Below are 23,030 nucleotides of genomic sequence, written 5' to 3'. Positions count from 1 at the left end.
ACCAGAAGGTATGGCCTTACCATTTTTCAGGCACGCGTTCATAAGCCCACCTTTCATTCCATTTTTCCGGAACAAGGCGCTGATGAAATTTGTAATCGGTGTTATACAAATATAGCGTGAAGTACTTTTTGTTTATTATTGTTCATTGCGGAAAACTGAGGGCAGCCCAAGTGTAATCGGAAGGATCAGATGGCTAAGGACGCAGGTGCCGAAGCTTTCTGCATGCGGCTTACCGAGTGCATGAACAACATTGAATAGGCCACACGGTCTTCGGTGTTATTCCCGAAGTAGGCGGTGTGATTGATATCCGTGATGAAGTGCGTCTCTATAGTATAGTACGGTGGAAGTTCCCGACTTTCTGTAAACAAGCAATCAGAAGAGCTTGCCATGTTACAGTCCGCATAACAAGCTCATGTTCGTCCAGAGACGTACCAACTTTTGCATACTGGGGTTCACTTTCCAGCTCGGTTTCTAAAAAAAGGAAAGAAGGAAATGAAATATTAGCAGATATTTTTACCGGACAAGGGAGACAAACACGAGCGCTCATGCGTGTCCTCTCCCTTGCCCCGTTCTTAAACCTTGTTCGCTCGCAAAAGTATGTATCAACCGGCCCGAGTCAATTCACTGTCAGTGACAGGTATTCAAAACTCGTGTAAATTGCGTAATGTTTTCGTCGTAGTGTATTGTGCACAAAAACATGGCACCTGGAAGTCATTATTACAAATCAAACTATCCACAAATACCGCCTTCTTAAACATTATGCAACGCAATTTTAGAAGTTCATGTTTCATGTCAGGCGACGACAGCCCTTTTGCTCCAAGAAAGGAGCTCGGGGTGTGAACTGAGACACTAACACCAAGAAGACATCTGAAAGCTTTAACACATTTCTTAGTAGACAATGCCTTGCGTCGGACTACTGACCCCTCCCCCCCACGTTTTTTTTTTCTTATCGCTTGTGGTAGAGAGTACCGCTGTCTGTTGCTTGCACACTAGAGTGAGAGTAATCGCGAGCAATTCCAAGATTGCTTAGGTCGAGCGACGAAGCTCACACACATGATATCGGCCATACCGATTCGAGAAGGATTGCACATTTGCGAATGACGCTCAAAGCTCCTTACTACAAAGTATAAACTGAAAAAAAAATATTTCACCCGGTGCAGATCCCTTAAAGGGGCACTGAAGAAAAATGTTAAATCGATCTAGATTGAAATATTAGGCTTCTCTAATAGCGAGTTCGTCCTTCCCAGCGAGGACAGAGCGTTGATGATAAGCGAGAAAATGATGAAAAGTGAAAGCACGAGTGGCGCAACGTGTTTTGGGCTATGGTGCCGCTTATTTGACGGCAGTACTCGCTGATTCACAAAGATCCGCATAGAGGCAGGTCCCGCGGAGATTACGTCAGCTAATCCTTTGGCGCGGGTGGTTCAAACAGAGCAGCAGCAGCTGCACCTTCGTCGACAACTATTTCCGCAATAAAGCCATATATTGTTACGCAGATAACCTTGATAAGTTTCTAGACGAATAATCTATCGATCGAGCTATTTTCCTTTAGTGCCACTTGAATAAAACATTTTGAAGCAGCAGTTGAATCACACCTTCTTTAATCGTGGGTAAATGACGAATAAGAAAGTTCGAAACTTACCGACATCATCCACAATATCATAGGTGCCAGGAGGGATGTCAATTATTGATATTCGGTGAGCCAATCTTTCTTGAGACGATCGTTCCAAACTTGCGCAAGGCTCAATTCTGTGAGTGGAATTTACCATCCCTGTCTGAACAAATATGATGGATTTTGGTGGTCGAAGTGAAACTGCGTTTTTTTTTTCTTTTTGCTTTTTTTGCTGGAGGTATATCGCACTGTTGCATAGTTGTAACTACTACTTTTGATCACATTAAAAAATAAGAACTGCGAAATTCATCCAGAATAAAGAACAATATATGAATGGTTCATGCAAACTAAATGACGTTTAAAGAGACCCTGCGGTGTATAGTAGCGCCTAATTTTACTTTTAAAATTCTTTACTCACAATGTGATAATCACCTCGCCCTGCGGGCTTCAGGATCAGGGAGGCTTGTTTGTTCACATCTTCAAACAAGTCTCTTTCGTAGTGTGCACCTTGAACCTGCGCATATTTTTGGTGAGCTGTTATTTATTTATGTATTTAGAATACCTCAAATGCTCCTAATAAAGAAGTATTACAAAAGGGGTGGGCTTCAAGTGAGTTAATGATTTCACATAGCAATGATTTGAAGCTATTTCGGTTGCAGAGGGCCGCAGTTGTAGGGGTCAACTTGCTCCAGTCGTTGATGTACTGTGAAAAAATGACTATAAGTGCGATGATATCCGCGTGGGAGGAGGATGTTGTTGACGTACGATGTGCCGGTGTACTAAAAGAGTACATAAATGGGAGCAGTCAAATTTGTGAAGTTTTGAGATTTTACAGCGAGACGACATTGAAATGACATTATCAGTAGATTTCAGCTCAGTTAGGCTGCAGCTATAGGAATGGTTGTTAAAGATGAACTGAAAGAGTGTGCTCGTCTGGGCTGCTTGGTGCATCATTAGACTGGAACAAGCAGGGGTGGGATCACATTTGAGGTAACGATCGAGCATCTCTACCGATAATAAGATACGGTTTCTGGACCTAGAGATATTGGTTGAAAGTGATCACGTATGCTGGGCATACAACCCCCACTCGAAGAAAAGTATTCACCCCTTCACGTCTGGGCACTCAAAAATAATTAAAAGAAGCACTGCCGTCTCCTGTCTCAGAGCAGCCCTGACCCGTTCATGTCACCACCGGGTGGCTAGCTAGAAGCTTCATGCACCAAGTGCACCGGAGACAAAGTCGTGGAGACAAACAAAGTCTTGCGCGAGAAGGATGCCTAAATATTTATTGAAGAAACAACGTTTAAGTTTACACCATAATTCGTATAAGCTTCGGATCTTTAAGAAAGACGAGAATGACAGAAAATCAAAGAGGTTTTCACGTTGTCGAGGGACATTAACCAATTCAGGCACCCAAAGTAAATATTACCAATGTCAAATTTAAGGATGTTAAATCCGCTAGTAATTATAATTTTACGGTATAATACACAATCATCAGTGAAAAGACGCATGACGGAACGTGTGTTTCTGGGCAAATCCTTTACATAGAAAAAAAAAAAGGTTCGAGTACGGTACCTTGAAAACCACAGAAATACTGGGTGACAAAGAACGATCATGAGATGTCAAAGTTAGGAAAAATACACAGCAGTTCGTTAACGTGAATTGGTGGATTCAGCCATTTCTTGGTTATTGCAAGAATCAGTGGTGCCTACTGTGTGACGCAGTATATCGTGATTTGGCATGATACTATGAATGGTAGTATAAAAGAACGAAAGCGGACAGTAATTAGTCAGTCGGGAAGACTAGGAAGAAAGCTATACATTTTGAACTATATTCATTTGTGACCGCTGAACAAATTGGTACGTTTTGTTGTCTATATATAATGTATCATGCCGAAGTGCTACGGACATTCGCTGTGACATGCCGTACTGATTAAGATGTTTGCGGATGGTCCATGAGTTTCGAGAGTAGTCTCTGAGATGGCATAACCACAACCCTTCAGCTTGCTACCATATGAAAGAGCATGGTCTCTTACTTTGAAATCCGAGAATTCTGCTATTGTAGTGTTGTTTTTGTTGATACGTATTTACTCTGTGTGCGCCTTTGACATTCATTAGCTGTAATTCTAAAAACCCAGGTCGGAAGTGCACTGTAACATCACAATATTTTGAGATTTGTCCCATGATGTGTTGTCATTCTCCTTTAGACCACAGGACAAAAGGTCATCTCACCGGTATCTATATATAACGTCACCAACTCCAGGCACAACACTATGGAAATTGTTCGTGGTTTGGTCAACTACGCATTCTGGACGTGGCCAAGCTCGGCTTTAGTTGATGAGATAGAGTAGCATGCATTGCTGGATGCATTTACAAATGTGTGGCGTTTGGCTGCTAGACTCATCTGCACATATTTGTATGGCGTGATTTGCAAATAGGACGATGCTCCAGGCGAAGGTTTCACTTGTTTTATAGACATATTCACAAAGGGCACACAAATAAAAGCAGGTAAGCTTATCACGCCGCCTACCTTTAAAACAAACTGCTAATTAGAACTTAACCGTGTATGAATATAAGGTCATGCAACAATTGCAGCGAAACAAAGCGTGTCTCGTGTGAAGTGTTGGACAAGCAACCATTGATAACAATTTATCGTGCACGCATTCCTGTGAAATCAGATCTTTCATCAGCACTGGAACATTAGAAATGCGTTCCTTTTAAGAATAGATTGATATTGCATTTAACTGAACCAAACAGTGCACTATATGACACATAATAAAATACATTAAAGAAGATTACCATCAAAACTTTACAGCCATTGTCCCCTTTGTATCCAAGTCACATTTTTTTGCCCTGGTCTTAACGTAAACAATGCACACAATAGATATCGTTCAGTCGTTACTAAATGCACAACACTTCAAAACTGAGCTCATACTTACATATTGCTCGATAGTACCGTCTTCTGTTACATCCATAAGTAGGACTGTGTCGGCAAGGACGGAAGCTTTCTTCAGGTTAAGAGAGTATCCTTCGATGACAAGGATTTTCTCCGAGTCCTCCTGCCGACTTTCGTACACTTCAGGATAAACTCTGACGCCCTCACCGGCTGAATCATCGTGGCCGCTTGTAAACGGATAGGCCGACGAGAGGGCGGCAAACAAGGGCTTTTTAGCGATGCCTGGCAGAAAACGTGTCATTAAATATACATCAATGTTTGACAATATTCCCAGCAACAGCTTATCGCTCGTATTACTGGTGCACGTAGCATAAAATCTGGTAATTATTATAATGAATCAATCAAATGTTTATTGTAGTGCCCAGGAAGAGCTACGGAGCCTTCGTACTGGTGAAGTTACAAAGTAACGCGTGAAACAAAATGTACAGAGAAGACAAATGTGGTAGACAATACAATGTTAGATGAGAAAACAAAAGCAAATACGGGAACGAAAAAACGAGGACGCGGTCGTAAAAAGGAGTTAATCATACAATATGGTTACCTACCTACAAAAAACAAAGGAAATTAACTCGGAAATATGTTAATATTAGCAGAACACTTACTTCATGTTTTGTAGTTTAGCCATAGGACAGTCTCTAATGCAAAGAGGCCGCGCAGAAGACGCGGAATTCTGTCAATTATACTTTTGCGGCATGGAAAATTGCAAATGATAAAGAAGCTTTGGACAATGGGCAATGCCATGGATCACATTGAAGAGGAAGAGCAGGTCTGATTTATAATGTCTTTCGTTTATAGGTGTGAGTTGAGGTATATTTGAGAGGGCGGGACTGTGGTCGGCAGAACAACATGTGCGGTGCTCGAAAATAGATATGAATTTATTCTCGACGCGTGCAATGAGGCCAGACTTTGATGTGCACGTTCCACCGCAAACTACAGAGGTACACTTTAGTAGTTGATGATGATGATATATGTTGTTTTGTGGCGCAAGGGCCAGCTATGGCCAAAGAGCGCCAAGACGTGGTGTACTGAGGGAGCAATGGTATGATCAATGACAGTGGGTAGGTGCAGGGTGGCTGTAAAGAGGCCTAAAATTCTGCGCACTAAAGGTGCGTAAAAGACAAAATTATTAAGATCATGACAATGACGTGATAGGGGCGCAAGGAATATAATATAGTATAAGAATGTAGTAAGCGATACCAGGCACTACTGCCTCACAGAGACCCTTAGAAGCAAGGGCCTGGAGGAGAGTGCATTTCAAATATGCTGTCGCAGCAGCGTCCTCTGAAAGAGGATGCCGCTACGAATCTCTCGGGCGAAGAACTTGCAAAATGTCGACGTCATTTAAAAAGGCTAAAACTGAATCGTGCTCAAATACCGGCTCAATATGTAAAAACATCGCTGAGTGAAGGGGTATATTCTCTTTATAGGCTTGAACAAAGTGCTTTTTCTTTCAGGTTCTATTAGTGGACACTGTACTAGGATGTGAAGTACAGTAAGTGCTTCCCCACATCTAGTACAGGTCGGGGGTTCACCTCCAGACAACAGGTAATTATGCGTGCCGTAAGTGTGTCCTATTCTGAGCCTACAGAATAGGACATCATTTCTTCTAGATTTCGTGGTCGATGGCCAGTTCTCTAAGCGAGGCTTAATTAAATGAAGTTTGTTACCAGTCTGGGCGTCCCAGAAAAGTTGCCAGTGGACTCGAAGTCTCTTGCGTAGGTATGGCTTCATATCGGGAACAGGGACGAGCATAGATGTGTTGCCAGCTTTTGCCTCGATGGATGTGGCAAGCTGGTGTGCCAGTACATTTCCCTCGATGTCTCGGTGTCCTGACACCCAGCACACCACAACATGCTGCCCGGACGCATAAATATTACATACGAGCGAATAAAGCGATACTATTGCAGGTTTTTTGTGACTTTTAAGAGATTTTAAGGCTTTTACTACGCTCAGCGAGTCTGTGTAGATGATTGCTTTTGGTCTTTTCGATTCTTTGATGAATTTAAGAGCCGACAGTATTGCATAAGGCTCTGCTGTGAAAATGCTCGTTTGGGTGTGCAGGGCGTCGGTATCTGAAAATGATGGACCAACCGCTGCATAAGAGACTGCCAGCATGAGACTTTGATGCATCGGTGTAGAATTCCGGACAGGAGTATTTATGCTGCAGTTCAAGGAAGTGCATTCGAATGTGTGTAACCGGGGCGTGCTTCGTAACATGTAAAAAAGACAAATCACAGTCTACAATCTGCCACTGCCACGGTGAGACCTGCAGAGTGGGTGTCATTAGACGATGTTCAAGGACTGGGACATCCATTTCCTCAGCCAGACTTCTCACACGCAACGAGAAGGGCTGTCTTACTGCAGGCCGGTTATTAAACAGGTGGGAGCTGGACAAATCATTTACGGTGGAATATGTGGGATGTTGACTGTCAGCGTTCACTCTGAGGAAATACATGAAAGCTGTGTAGGTCCACTGCAAGTGGAGTGACCACTCATTGGAATCCACGTAAAGGCTTTCTACAGGGCTTGTCCTAAAGGCACCCGTAGACAAGCGAATACCTAGATGGTGGACGGGGTCCAGCATCTTCAACGCGGTTGCGGTGGCTGACTGATAAATTATGGCCCTGTAGTCCAGGCGTGTTCGTATGAGGCTTTTATACAAGTTTAACAGCCATTTTTGTCACTACCCTATGTAGTGTGACAACACTTTTAAAATATTCATTGTTTTCATGCACTTGTTTTTTAGATTTTTTAGGTGTGGTATGAATGTTAACTTTGTGTCAAGAATTATGCCTAAAAATTTATGTTCCGTTTTTACAGGTAGACTCTGTCCATGCAGGTCAATGTCGGGGTCGGGGTACAGTCCTCTCTTTCGAGAAAAAGTGGACGCAGGTGCTCTTTTGCGGATTTAGGCAGAACCCATTCTCCTCTGCCCATTTAGCCACCTTGTTCAGACCAAGCTGAACCTGCCGCTCACAGATGGCAAGGTTGCATGACTTAAATCCAATCTGTACATCATCGACATACGTTGAATAAAACATGTTGCGTGGGATGCATAGACGCAAGTAATTCATTTTTATAATAAAGAGAGTGCAACTGAGCACCCCACCCTGTGGCACTCCGGTTTCCTGCACAAAAGGTCGCGATAAAGCATTGCCAACTCTAACACGGAAAGTGCGATTCAGGAGATAACTTTCAATCACATTTAGCATATTACCACGTATACCAAAGTGGGAGAGGTCTCTCAGTATTCCAAAACGCCATGTGGTATCGTAGGCCTTTTCGATGTCTAGGAATACAGACAGAAAGAACTGTTTGTGCACAAAAGCTTCACGTATTTGTGCCTCAATACGTATCAAATGGTCAGTGGTGGATTGACCCTCGCGAAAACTGCACTGGTATGGGTCAAGCAGCTTGTTTGATTCTAGGAAATGTATCAGACGGCGGTTTATCATTTTCTCGAAAGCTTTGCAGGGGCAGCTTGTTAGAGCTATGGGCCGGTAACTCGATACGGACGATGGATCCTTGCCCTGCTTCAGGATAGGGATCACTATGGCCTCTTTCCAGGCAGAGGGGATCTCGCCGGAGGTCCATATAGAGTTATACAGACAGAGAAGGGTTTTCTTCGTTTCAGAGGGCAGGTTTTTCAACATGTCATACAGTATGCGGTCAGAGCCTGGGGCAGATTGGTTGCAACAGGTTAGTGATGCATGCAGCTCTGCTAGGGAGAAAGGTAGGTTATATGGCTCGTTCCCGGTGCTCTTCCGGTCTATTTTTTGTTTTTCTATTGCTGATTTGTATCTTGTGAATGCTGGAGAGTAGTGCGATGAACTGGACACATGTTCAAAATGTGCACCCAGATGGTTCGCTTGGTCCTCCAGGCTGTCTCCCTGCGTGTGTACCAGGGGAGGTGGATGTGTTTGTCGTCCTCTTAGTCTATTGACCCTGTTCCAAACCTTGGCCTCATCCGTGTACGAATTAATACTTGATAAAAATGTTTGCCAGCTGTCTCTATTGGCTTGTCTGCGCGTTCTCCTACCTAGGGACTTGATTTTCTTGAAACTGACAAGGTTTTCAGCAGTATGAGAATCGCGAAGCTGCCTCCATGCTTTGTTCTGCTGCCTATGCGCGTTGCGGCATTGTTCATTCCACCACGGAACACGGCGTTTGCTAGAAAGTCCACCTGTTTCGGGAATACACTTTGATGCTGCATAAATTATAAAGCTAGTAAAATACTCGACGGCACCGTCAACTCCGAGCGAAGACATGTCAGCCCACGAGATCATACTGGTAAGTGTTTGGAATTTCTCCCAGTTCGCTGCATCGACCTTCCACCGGGGGGAGGGGGGGGGGGGGCATGTGGTGGAGACTCGTATTGCCTTTGTGCTCTCAGCAGTAGTGGGAAATGGTCGCTCCCATAAGGGTTTTTTATAACTTCCCATTCAAGTTCCGGTAATATGGATGGAGAAGCTATGCTGAGATCTATGGAGGAAAATGTTTTGATTTGCGAGACAATAATATGTAGCTTCTTTTTTCTTTAGCAGACACGCATCAGATGACAAAAGAAAGTCTTCAATTAGACGGCCTCGCGCATCGATGCGAGAGTCGCCCCACAGACTGCTGTGTGCATTGAGATCCCCAAGAACAAGGTAGGGTTCGGGGAGTTCATCAATGAAAGACTGAAATTCTTGTTTGTGCTGTTGGTAGTTCGGCGGTATATAGAGTGAGCAAATGGTTACCAGTTTATCTGAAAGGACAGCACGAACAGCCACGGCCTCCAGTGCGCTTCGCAGCGGAAAATGCATGACAGGCTACACTTCTATCGAGTATTATGGCCACACCTCCAGATGATGCGGCAGCATCCTCGCGATCCCGTCAGAAAATAATATACTGACGGAGGAAGCCGCTGTTTCTAGAGTTAAGATGAGTTTCCTGGACACACAGCACTTTTGGATTAAATTTGTGTAAAAGTTCTTGCATGTCGTCTAGGTTGTGGAGTAGTCCCCTAACATTCCACTGAATTATTGTGTTCATGTTGGAAGGAAAGGTGGTGTGTGTCTTAGTCGAGTACTTGGACTTATCCTACAGAGCCTTTTCAGGCCCTGTAATTGGAGTTTTCTCCTTTCTGGGGTGCTCGAGAGAGCCTCGTCGCACCCTGGGCGCTCCATGCGCCATCTCGCATGAGGTTGTGTTCATTGCCTCATCCGAGGCTTTGGACACTCGCTCCAAAGAGCGATGTGTACGTACAGGCTTCGTCTTTGAGGACGAAGCCTTTGCCCCCAGCGGTGCGGAGGTTGACGGGCCCTCCTTTGCCTCTTTGCGGCCCTGGCTGCTGCCAAGGTTTGTAGAGGCCACTGTTGTGGCTGAGTTGAGGGAGGGTAGGGCAGCCTTGGCTGCTCCCTCCGTAGGGGCGGTTGCCCCAGCCGACGGCTCGCTGCGTGCAGGCAGGGCTGGTGGCGGAAGCCGATGCGACCGTGCCCCCTGACGTGTCGCTTCAGCGTATGTAGTGTTGTGAAAAAGCGAGCACCTTTTGCGTGCTTCCCTGAACGAGGTGTTCTCACGGACCTTTATAGTTATAATTTCTTTTTCTCTTTTCCAGCCTGGACAAGAGCGAGAATACTGCCGGATGCTCGCCGTCACAATTTACACAGTGAGGCGTGGCCTCACAGCTATCTGAGGCGTGTCCTTGCACTCCGCACTTGGCGCAGGTGAGTCGACCACGGCAACTCTGCGAACCGTGCCCGAACCTTTGGCACTCGGTAGCATCGATCGTCTCGGATTTGGGATGTAAGGTCGCACGTTCAGTTTGATGTAGCCTGTTAGGATCGTCTGGGGCAGAATGCTTGATGAAAATGTCATAATTAGATGTTGTGTCGGTATTTCTTGATTGTCCCGCCTGATTTTTATGCGTTGCACATTGATGACATTCTGGTCGCTCCAGCCTTCTAGAAGCTCGATTTCGGTCAAGTCTAGGAGGTCTACATCAGATACTACTCCGCGTGAGATATTCATGGTTCTATGTGGCGTAACCGTTACCGGGTGCTGTCCGAGGTATTGAAGACTGGTGAGCTTTTGATATTGTTAGTGATCTTTAACCTCCAGCAGAAGGTCACCGCTGGCCATTCTGGTGATCTCGTAGCCAGGTCCAAGGTTTTTGGTCAGAGATTTTGCGACAACAAATGGTGAAATTATTCGAGCTGATTTTTCGGTTTTCTCACTGTGGATCACGGGGAATCGCGGGAAAGTTTCGGTTGGTTTCGTAAACATATACAATGATTCATCAGTGCGCCCCCTCTTCTGAGGCTGGCGATCACGACGTGGAAATGTAGGCGCTCCCATGTAATTGTGTTTTGTGTTCGGCAGCAATGGCGGCCACCCACCATGGAGCCCAACTTGGGGACGCTGCAGTTCTTAATGTTTGACAGCATACGCCAGCCGTACATCGCTACTATAACCGAATGTATTATGCCCATGCGAGGGCAGATACACAAGGTTAACCCAAGCCGCCTATGAAAAGTGTGGAAGTAACAGAAGAGAAGAGGGAGACAAGACAGTAAGGAAAGGAGATAGGAAAGAAAAAGTTGTCGCAGTTTCACCTGAAAGGTGAAGCATCAATTGCGATAGCAAATTTGTAGAGAGCTATACGGAGTAATGATATTAGCTTTATCAGCTGTATAAACTTGGACATGCAGCAGCACCGGCAACACGCAGAACTGTTGTCGACGCCGTAGGCGTTTTGCCCGCGTTCGCTCAAAATGCGTGCGGCGTTGGTGACTGTTGCCGGAGCCTCTGATATAAATAGGCACTTGGTGCCGCAGCTAAACGTCGCCTCCCTTCCCCCCCCCCTTCCCCCCCTCCCCCACGGCCTCTCGCGCATCGGAAGAAGGCGCGTTTGCTCTACATATATGGTGATTGTAAAGGAGGAACGAGACGCCTACTTCTGCAGCCCTTAAGGAAGCACGGCGCAGAACGCGCGTTTGTTCTCCGCCGTGCGTTCACTCCCCGTGAAAGAGCGCGTCCCTCGCGCCCTTTCACTCGCACATACAGCGTTCGGCGGCGCGCGGCCACGATTTCATCTCCATTGACGTCATACGGAACCTCACGGCGACGGCGACGCCAACGGCAGAAATCTGCTTTTGAGTGTCCATATAATTGCTATCGCAATAAAAAGGTCAGAAGGGGGGATAGGAAAATGCGACCAGCCGGTTTCCCCTGGGTGGGTTAGCCCAGGGGTGCCGTCTAGGCGAAGCAGAGGCCAAAGGGGTGTGTTGCCTCCGCCGAGGGGCCATAAAGGTCCGAACACCCGGCATCGGCTCAACCCCCAGGATCCCCTTTTCCCGGGACACGGCTAAGCCACGCACGGATGGACGCGGGAGGGTCCAACCCTCGTGTGCTCGGGTACGTGGTGTCGCAACACACCAAACGCCTGCTGACGCAGACGCCCCTGCGCATACACTTTAGTGGTGGAACGTACACAGTAAGTTTCAGAAAGGTAACAGGGGAGTGGAAGTCGTGGAATATACGGCAAGCAATACAAAGAGTGCGAATGACCCGTTCTTTTGCATATCTAGCGTGGGAAGAGAAGCCCCCTTAGCGTTATGTTGAAATGCACAACAAGATCTTTCATTTCAAACTCCATGGGCTATAGGAGAATCCTGAAGGTTGTACGTATGACGACGATGAAAATAATAATAAGAATAATAATAACATTATTCACTAAATGTACCAATTTTTATGTTGTGTGCCTAGGAACAACTTGAGGCCAAAATGCTGGCGCACAAAAAGAAAAAAACGAAAAAAAAAGTAAGGATGAGCAGCTACGAGCCAAAGTTCCAGAATAGAACATGAAATGTAAAACAAAAAGATCGGGATAAGCAGGTACATAATGAGCACCAATCTAGCAAAACACAAAATTACATACATTACAAATTACACACATATACGGAAAGAGAGAGAAACTATGAGAAAATAGGAGAGGAGTGCCGCTAGAATGGCGGCTCAAGAGAAAGTGTGAAGCTCGGATAAGAAAGAAGAAAACACGTTTCGAAAGATATCAAGGTGGGGAAAATGGCTGTTGTATGGAAGGCATTCTGTGAAGTGGTCAGTGTGCGCTAAAAGATGTATACTATAGAAGCGTGGGAGGGTCTATGCTCCCTGGTAGTCTTCTGAGGTAACCGTATTAAAACGTAAACTAGTAGATCCATGCATGTAATGCCATGAACAGTGATTTTGTACAAAAAGGGGACGTCTGTACGGCGACGTCTGCAACTAAGTACCGCAAGTGCAGGACAATTATTCAAACTTGAAAATGTGTTGGTGCATGAGGTCAGAAAACGATGTTTTCTTATACTCATGAAACTTTTCTGCACACGCTCGATGAACATACTGTTTGACTTGCTTTACCATTACACACTTCTTAGGTGTGTTCAAGATTTCGAAGGCATATGGATCTCAACAATTTCAGGAAGGAAAGAGGGCTGCGGAAATGTCTTGCATGTCTGCAGACGAAATGGAGCGTTCTCAGGTTTCCTCTTGCTACGCGCTTACAGATGGCGGATAAGCTCAACATGCTGTAAAAAAAAACACACCAAGATCGCTTGTTTAGGTAACCCTGGTCAACACATCACGTTCAACAACATAAGAGAGGGCAATATTATAGTGTTTTATGCGAATGGGACGTAATTAAGGTTTTAGAAGAATTTAGAGTGTGTTAAATCGTTGGCGCCATTCAGACATTGAGCATAGGTCAGACCCACGGAGTTGAACGGAATGTTAAAATGCCGCTAGAACGTATCCTCAGCCGAGAAGAGTTGACAGAACGATGTCGTACATGTACTGAAGAGTTCGACAACGTTATACTGCCACGCAAAAATTTTGATATACGCAGGGAAATTCATTCTTTCCTGCAGCTCCGAGTAGCCAGTGCGAGAGCGATCGGCGGGCTGTCATCTCTTATTCCTTTCGGAAACGAACAGTCTCCGATTATTTAAAAAAGAAATCTGTTTCGTTTGGCATATTAACGCAACACGTCACTTTGACGTGGTGACTTGTGGCGGTTTTCTGACGTGGCATGACAGACCCGCGAAGTGGACAAAGCCCGAAATATTGTTATTAATAGTGGTGGCCTTATCGTGAAATAGGCGTAAAATCGGAAAGAACTTTTTTGGCCTGATCACGCATAATCAGTGTGTACACGTCATATACGATGGGAGTTTTCTCAGTTTTCGCAGTTTTTGGAGACACCACGTGAGAGAAAGGTGAAGTGGGCGTGTTCATAAAACTTTTGACCAATCGTAGTGAGTTAATGGCGAAAATGGAATATAAAGAAATTGGAAGAGCTTTGCTTTAAGCGCCCATAGTGAGCGCTTCATTTGAATAGTTTACGTGTATTTAAATGTAACCAGCATGCTCGCCATAAACTCATTCAAATTTATTCAGTAGTTCTTGAGCGAACAATTGATTTAGACTGACCATGGTAAGATCTTCAAACCTTGAGTGTCTGAAGCGTGAGCTGAAGCAGACAGCAAAGATTTATTCGCACTGATGATGGGATGGCCGCTGTAACTACAGGTGGCAGCCCAGGAGTGAGAGAAACGCGCCAAATCATGCTGCTGGGACAGAGTAACTATGTCCGTCACCACATGTACAAGTACCAAGGCCGTCCCTCGGCCCATCAAGAAGGGAACACTGCTATCAGACGAGTCAGCTCTCTTGTATATCCGTGGCCTCACTCTATGGTCGAACTACAGAGCACGGCAGTACTCAATACTGCGTATGTCCTTAAATATTTTGACGTTGTGTGCGTAAATCAAATCAAATCAAACATGTTTATTTTGCAGGAAGAATACAAAATTTTCCCCTGGGATGCAAAGACTAAAGGCGACAAAGCCTGACGAGGTCTTGGCCCACTGATGAACAAGACAGTCTCCAGCAGTTGACACGACTCAATATACACTTCATGAAGTACAATGCGCCTGCTTCTCTACATCGGATCACAAGCGTATTTGTTTATACATGTGTATTCAACACGCTCTACAATATATTATGCATTAAAAAAGATACATTGAAACGGTATCTAACAATCTTGTTTAATTTTCGCGATTACCAGCAAAATAAATTTAAAAACACATACATCTGAAAATATACAAACATAATTTGACAACATTTATGGATCGACTATGAGGTTAGTAGTGAGAAGGAATGATTGATAATTGCGTTTGAGTTTCTTGGCTTGTAATGTAAGGTCAATATTCGATTCATGGAGGTTTAAAAATTGCACTACTTTATATTCAATGGCTTGTTTGCTATAGTTCGTGCGTATTTTTTTAGTTTTTCGGCTAGAGCTTCTGAACCCCTATTTCGTGGATACAGTGCTTGGGAAGACATCCTGTAATTTGTGTTTATGTATGTGTTGCATCAACTTTAGATTATATACTTTATTTTTGCGGACAAGATTTCATGTTTAAGAAAAAGTGGTTCAGTGGCGAGTTGCTTGGCATGGCCTTTATATTTTTCTAGGATACGAAGCACGTGCTTTTATAGGATTATTAATCTATCATAATTGGTTTTAGATGTTGTTCCCCATACCAGCATTCCGCATAGTAGTTTCGAGTAAAATAATGTATAGTAGAGTGATTTAGTTAACCACGAAGGGAGAAGGGAAGCGATTCTACTGAAACATCCTACAGAGCGAGCTAGATCAGTTAAGAGATGTTTCACGTGTGATGTCCTTGACAGGTGTTCATGAAACCATACTCCTAGGAATTACTGTGTGTTTACTTGTTCGATGCGTTGGTCGTTATAATAAATTATTATATTATCGCGGATGTTCTTGTTAATAGGTCTGAACATAACAAATTTAGTTTATTGTGTGTTTAGTTTTAGTTTGTTTTTTGTTAGCCAACCTGAAAGTTTAAAGAGGTATAGATTTGCTGAAGCTTCTACTTTATGAATACTGGATCCTGTGAAGAAGAGAAATGAATAAGAAATGAAGACTTAGAAATCGCTGAGCCAGCATCCTTGATGAAAATTTAGAAGAGAAGCGAGCTTAACATAAACCTTCGTGCAGACCACAGATATCGTATAGACAAAAGACGGTTGATCACTGACGCTCACGAAACAAGACCTATTCATGGTATAGGTAATGTAGTAGATATACAATAGATAGAAGCTTAAACACCGGAGTGGACAAGCTTCACTAGCAGCAGGGAATGTGTGACTATGTCAAAGACAAGGCTGAAGTCATTGTACACAGCCTCCACTTGCCCTATATGCGTGACGGGCATGGAAACCTGTATCATAATGCTGACAATGTTCGTGGTCGTTGAATCGCCAGAACGTAGTTGACACACCATGGTGACTCAGTGGCTAAGGCGTTGCGTTGCTGAGCGAGGTCGCATTATCGAATCCCGGCTGCGACGGCCGCATTTCGATGGAGGCGAAATGCAAAAACGCTCGTGTGCTTGCGTTGTAGTTCACGTTAAAGAACCCTACTGGTCAAAATTATTCCGAAGCCCTCCACAACGGCATGTCTCATAATCAGAAATGGTATTGGCACGTAAATCCCCAGAAAGAAGAAGAAAGTAGTCCATGCAGACTTCGAACGAGAGCATTTTTTTTTTCGCGCGTAAACTATCGAAAAGATTGTCAATTGCAGAGACAAGTCGGGTGGTAGTTTGTGACATCTGTTTTGGCGCAGTATTTAAGGACAGCATGGAAAGACGCAAGCATTTTTTTTTCATGCACACGGAAAAGTGGAATTATTCAGAGCGTTATTTGAGGTTGTGTCAGCATTGGTACAGAGATACTGCCGTAAGATTTGATATTGGTAGCCGGGAGAACCGCAAATATCAAATGATGGATGGACAAAGTTGGCCTCAGGTGCCAGAGAAATTCCCTGATGAGATTCTCGCCAAAGAGGACCGTGCTGGAAGTTCTATAGCAGTAAACCGCGGCTGGTGGACAGTGCTTTCACCTGACGGTTTGTATCTAAAGGAGAAATGTACGTACAGCGAAAATATCATTGACTGCTTGAACGTTACCATCACAGCAGTCGAGAAAACGGATATGTTCTCCACGTTTCCGAGAGCACATTCCAAAAGGCCTCCAAAAATCAGCCGACCCGTTGGAGGGACTCTTCTCCAGTGATAAAATATAGGACTTGGATTGCCGCTTTTACAGATGATTATATAGGGTACCACAAGAGCCGGAATTCGGCTTTTTATTTGTTAGGCTCGCAACATTTGGTTTTCTTGTTAACACGCTCTTTGGGCTTTTGAGCAGTTCGAAGTTCCTATGAGAATCAATATAGAAATGCAGATCATTTAGTCCTGTACTGGGATATATACTCGTGCATTCAGAACGATGTCAGTGAACCGGTGGATCTATTCGTCGACTAGTCATGTGAGCCCATTCAACTGCTGAGAAAAACTTGAATGGTTCATTATAGTCACTCTATTTGAAAGCATATAGGGGGAATTCACTGGAACTGTCTGAACCATTAGGGCATAAGGCCGACAAAGACACAGACATTCTAATTGGCTTGTGAAACTTGTCCGGGCGAACACGGAATATGTCGGAGTACGACACTTTTATATTTGGTACATTTGACAGGAGTATGTTCAAATCATTGCCGTGACAGGTCGCAGTTGTTCTCACGCCGGTGCTAAGCCTAGCATCCTGCTGCGACAAATCACATAGATTGCAGCAAGAGAGTCGTGAAACAGACTTAATGGGACAGTCTACTGCTGAGAACATGGCGTTAGATTGTGGTAGGAATGAGCAGATAATGTATCTTATTGACGGAAACGAGCATGCTTGTATTCCATAAGCAAGGAAGCATATTTTTAAATTGAAAGTGGTCTGAAAGTGGCCCAAGAATGACATGTGGCACCGCTGGACAATAAAACAGTGCAACTAATAAGTATACCATCACAAAATCAAAAAAGTCGCACAGGCAGAGTTATATTTTGCTTGTATATATCAGATTGGCTGAAATTGTATTTTATGCTCTTCTTCTAACTTTTCTTAGCATGGTAGACTAATTTTCTTTGTTTTTAGAAACCGCGTGTTGAAAAGTGCTGCCGCCTTGTGGAAAGAAATGGAGTCACGAGGAACGGAGGGGTGGCAATGATGCATGGTTTCCAAGATAGCCATCGCTTCCAGTAATCGGTGTCTTCGAGTCCGTACACAGTTTTAAGAAGAAACTACGTAGACCCAAACCTTGTGTTTAAAAAAAATTCTGCTCAGTTTACAAAGAAGCCAGTACACGTTTAGGCACTTCGAATGGGCTTTCTATTGCGCTACAAACGAGAAGTTCCTTGAAAAACACTAGATAGTCCCTATAAGAAGTTGTTGCTGGTCATCCGGCCATGGTCACACGTTTATCATGAACACCTTTGGCGCACTTAGTAAACCGAAAGTTTAGCTGCATCTGGAAAATAACGACAACAAGAGCAACTACAACAACAACACTGTATTACACAAAATACGGTGGAGACTGACCCTGTTCCTCTCGATAACACGACGTGCGGATGTAATTTTCACTCGGACGGTACAAGAAAGCACTGCATTAACACATTATATTAATCAAAATTGCAGAGCGAGTAACTTTTATTTCTCGCTTTTCTTCGCGCAGCGCATTGTTGAACACATTGTTTCTGCTGCATTAACAGCAATACTTGGAAATTTATAAAAAACAAGACTGCTGTAATCGGTGCCACGAACAAAATATGTTACGAAACATCACGTTTTGTCGTTGTTTATTGCTGATTCGGATATCACGCATTGTCTGACAATTTAAAAATGTTTCACGGCTACATGTCGTTAAAACAATAATAATCACGTGTGCTGTTAAGTGCGAGGACGTTAAGAATCGACTGCTGGAATCGGTCACGAGTCTCAAAAGAGCATCAAAGGTTGAATCATGACGTGTACGGTTAACTTGGTCCTGGCGTTTACAGCGCTGCTGAATGAGACAAGAAGCTTCCCGGTATACGACATGACAGCAAACGCAAGGCAGCTGTTGTCTAGAGGTGATGAAATAACAAATGGAAAGAATAGCAATAACAATAAGAAATGTATTGTAAAAAAAAGTAAGAAATGCCCCAGTTACGTAAAAACTAGAGCGCAGTTAGCTAAAGAAAGTGAATGAAGTACGGCATTCGCATGCGGCCGGAAGCATTACATACAAAACCTTTTTAATACTGTTATTCATCTGGGACTAATTCACTAAGCTTTTCGCTCGTAAGTGTTCTTAGCGATTGATCGGCCGCATTAGGTCCAGCATAAGGTTTGACTAAAATATTTTCTTCCGAACCATTGTAGCGTTATAGCTTTTTTGTGTGTACAGAACCTGGTCTAACACTTCTAACACCCCAGTAAATAGAGGAAATATAGATGGGAACACACACAAAGCGACAAAAATAAAACGTTCTCCAGCGAAGGTATAATTACCAATGGTCATCACAAAGAGGTAGGCGTAGAGGATGTTTCCAAAGACGGCCATTTCTGATCACTATTGAGACAGCGTGGGCTCTCCTATAGGCACTCGTCGGTGTCCGTCAGCGAACAAATTTTCGCGCTGATTAATTTCTCAGCTGAAGTCCTACGGCGGAAGTATGTTTCTTTTTATTTTGTTGTTCCGAGTACCTTAGAGCAAAGACGGAACTTGTACCTCACACTGACATACGTGCAGCGGCGGTGTGTTTTCACGAGGTCAACTCTGAGCTTTATCTGAGAGTATGCAAAGTGCACCAAAGTTCGGTGTCATTGGTTCGACCTTTGGAAAAGAAAAGGGCGCGAGGGTGACGAGAAATGTCGTCCACAGATCCCAACTTTACTAATGGCACTTTATTTATGTGCGTGCATGCACATACGTTAAAGGCATACTGACATGATATTTCCGACTCCCCATTTATTTTTCTGTTCTTTTTGTGCGTTAGATGAACGTCCGGGACCTCTAAACCCACTAAAACATAGTCACAGGTCCCACAGGGCTCTACATATTTAAATATAAATGATTTCATGCAGTCAGTCTCGGTTTCTGTCCTACCTGTGTCGTGAAGTCATGAATCAGAAGGTGGTCACGTGGGAGCAGAAGATTGTGACGCTTTGACACTCGGTTCGGCGCGCTCCGTCGTCTCCTATATGCACCTGCATCGGACTTCACAACGAGCAGCAGTATAGAAGCTTATCGAGCGAGTCACAGTAAGTGTCAACAAGTCGCAATATCCTGTTCCCACGTGACCACCATCGGCGTCATGACGTCATGACACAGGTTGGAATGAAACCGATACTGGGGGGGCTGAAGAGAAACTGTTGGAATAAAATATTCAGGGCGCTCTAGGGCTTGTTAGTATTTCTTTTACTGGGTATTAGATGTTTAGAACGTTAATTGACTCTCGTAAAAATAAATGTATATTCTGCAGAATGAGTTCCGATAGTGAAAACACTGTAGGGGTACCTCCTATATTATATTACATGAAATGTAAAACTAGTAAACAACGAAAAAAAATAAGAAGAAAAACGTTACAACAAAATACGACCAGTCACATAATTATTATTACAAGAACTAAACAAGTACAATCATTTCATTGATTGAACAATTCTTGGCAATAAATAAATAGTCATTGTTCAGCATAAAACGATAGAGGTCGGGTTATTTCACTACTCAAGTTGTGTTACTGATAACACAAGAAATCATGAACCAAACGTTTAAAGGATGACACAGGAACAGCAGTTTGAATATTACAAGGCAAAATTCCACAGTTTAATTAAAATAAAACCAACTCTTTGGGTACTGTATAGTTAGTGCGAGCTTTTGGAAGTAAAAAATTGTTCTTTAGAGGAAAACTTGTTTTATTTGTATTTTTAAGTCCTCGCATGAAAACAAATTTTAGAAGCTGATAGTATTTAATTACTGAATATGCCAATATGTAAAAACAAATTTCACAAGATCAGTAATGCAGACTATGTTAAGATCTCTGTACAGTTCAGTACCATGTAATCGGCGATTACTCTTAGTAATAATAAGGGAGGACGTACTACATACTCTTGTGCAGCGCCGACGCATCCCACAACGTTTCCGCCTGCGAAGATCATCTCAAGTTGAGCTCTAGCAGCTTTCGCTGCTGTCACCGTCGAGCGTCTCAAGCACTTCAGCAAGGCGAAGACGCTTTGCTGCCGCTGTCCCCCGCGCATCCGACGAGAAGCAAGGCGGACTAGAAATGCCAGGATCTGTCGCTAAATAGCTGCGAATCTCGCTCGTATCACCGACGTCAAAATCAGCGGTGTCAAAACACAAACCACGCTAGGCTGCCGCCATTGCAGCCGCGCGCGCTGGCTGAAGCAAAATAAAAAGAAATGAGGAGGATATGACGGTTTAAGCCACGTGACTTCCTCCGTACTCCGCTTTTCAAGCGAGAGCAGTCCGGACTGCTCCTAGCTGCTCTCGGCGCAGCGAAACTGCTCTTGTTCTACCACTGGATGACGGCGCTCCCACTCCTGTTCGACCACTGAAACACGTCGCCTGTGGAACGTAGTAATAATAAGGATGGCGCGATTTTGGACATGTTGTAAGGAAGAAAGATGGGAGTGAATAGGTTTGACCCCAGGACGTTATGGCAATAGTTTTGATGGCTACGTATGAATGCGTTGTATAGAGTAACCAGAGCATGTAAATGAATATAACATCTAGCTTTGAATCGAATCCTAATCCCGTATGAAGTTTTTGTTTGTAGTTCATGATTATGTAAGTTGAATTCTAAGCGTGAGTCAAGCTCGACACCCAGGAATGAACAGTGGTTGAAGGGATATACAGCATGCAAATCAACAAAAGTTGGCATAAGGTGCGAGTCATTAGTGGGCCTATAGAAGTGAAAATAGTGAACTTAGTTTCGGAAGGAATAATTAGAAGTTTTTAGCACACCAAGCCGAGATATCTATAAAATGACTTTTTAGGGTCGATATAAGATTGGTTAAAGAGTTACTCGCAGATAAAAGAGTTGGGTTATCGATATATAGGATGCATCGTGTTGGTGAAGTTAGACACTTAGGTAGATCGTTATATATAATAGAAATAAAAAAGGACCAAGAATTGATGCCTCGTGGAACTCCGATGTTAATTCTGTTGTAAGAAACGCCAGAAGTGTATATTTAACATCATAACGCATCAAATGAAGAGCTGAAAGTATTATGTCAGTACTCGAGCGCTTAAAAAAGGGGCACAGAAAGCATCACAGATTACCACAGAGGGGTAATTATAAAAAAGTGAGAGAATATGCGCACAATGTAAAGAATAAGGACAGCACGCATTTAAGTGTGCATGTGACTTCAGGTGGATGTCGGCCACACGTTGCGGAGATACGGATCTGAGGAAGGAGCAAGAACAAGGCACCTTGCGAAATCTTTACAATGCAACATTTTTTTATCAAAAAAATGTAAAAGTTTTGTAAGTGACCCATCGGCAAATTTATATGATTCAGAAATGGGTCACCTGGAAAGCTTTTGCTAAATTTGGTAGTGTGAAGGGAGGTGTGATCACATGCATTGGTTCGCATGCTTTATGAAAAAAGAATGCCATTTACATGCTCACTGTCTGCAAATATAAGCAGTTGAAAGTGAGTGCTCGTCTAGTCTTCATGTCCTCCGATTCCTGCGATTATGTTTCTATAACTGAATTTATTTATGTTAAAACAACGAAGCAAGTCGCTGTTCCTTGTCGTGGAATGTGTCAATGACTCCAAATGACATTGGAGTCATTGACATCTACTAAATACATTGGAGTCATTGACATCAATGCACCCCAACCAGAAACATACCAAAACCGACATTTTAGTATGCCTACCTAGTTCCGCGTTCTCTTTCAGAAAATGCGTACAACGTGTTGACGCAGGAGAATTTTTACTGTAAAGTACAACTCAATGACAGTCAAGTAGAATAACTGCAATAAACAAATCAGTAGCAATTAAACCAGTCAGAAGTGGTTAATTTGCAAAGTTGGACACAATTTGGGGCTTTTAACTCCCCTTTTCCGGTGAAAATCGCAAATAAACACCGTTTTGAAGACAAACCGTTGTAGGTTTACCAGACGAAGATGTGCTGCACTACACACCAAAACGACTTTTATAATATTTCTCGTAGAGTCATCTTTCTTGTACTTCAGTAAACTTTGGAAGCAGGTACGTCACTTGAGAAAAAAATGTTTTTCAGCAATGTAACTGTGAGCAATGTAGTAAATAACCATGACACTTTATAAGAAAATCTGAGATGGTTGAGCGACACGCCAGGGTCACATCGCGTGGAATGACCCAGGTATTTTTCAAGTGACCTCTATTGACTGCGCAGGTCTACAAATGCCATGCTCCTAGAATTCATGATAATCATGCCACAAAAGCAGACAATCTTGTACAGGCTATGTAAGCCTATCCGGACACTGAGAAAAAATGTTTTTCAGCAATGTAAC

The 23,030-nt window shown here is 43.6% G+C and overlaps 1 protein-coding gene across 1 annotated transcript in view; it reads right to left on the bottom strand.

Moving 5' to 3' along the window:
• Window positions 1–19,108, bottom strand: part of LOC119445938 (venom metalloproteinase antarease-like TtrivMP_A) — a 161,550-nt gene extending 142,442 nt beyond the window's left edge. The window contains exons 1-6 of the mRNA XM_049663742.1: window positions 19,022–19,108; window positions 4,551–4,789; window positions 2,031–2,126; window positions 1,643–1,775; window positions 433–471; window positions 234–358 (exon numbers count right to left, since the gene is read on the bottom strand). Of these exons, the coding sequence (XP_049519699.1) occupies window positions 234–358; window positions 433–471; window positions 1,643–1,775; window positions 2,031–2,126; window positions 4,551–4,789; window positions 19,022–19,073 (684 nt within the window). The 5' untranslated portion in view covers window positions 19,074–19,108. The remainder of the gene's footprint in view (window positions 1–233; window positions 359–432; window positions 472–1,642; window positions 1,776–2,030; window positions 2,127–4,550; window positions 4,790–19,021) is intronic.
• Between the last annotated feature and the right edge of the window lie 3,922 nt (window positions 19,109–23,030).

Source organism: Dermacentor silvarum, chromosome 3 (genome assembly GCF_013339745.2).
Source record: "Dermacentor silvarum isolate Dsil-2018 chromosome 3, BIME_Dsil_1.4, whole genome shotgun sequence".
Classification (NCBI taxonomy): domain Eukaryota; kingdom Metazoa; phylum Arthropoda; class Arachnida; order Ixodida; family Ixodidae; genus Dermacentor; species Dermacentor silvarum.
This window is presented reverse-complemented; position numbering and strand designations above follow the sequence as displayed.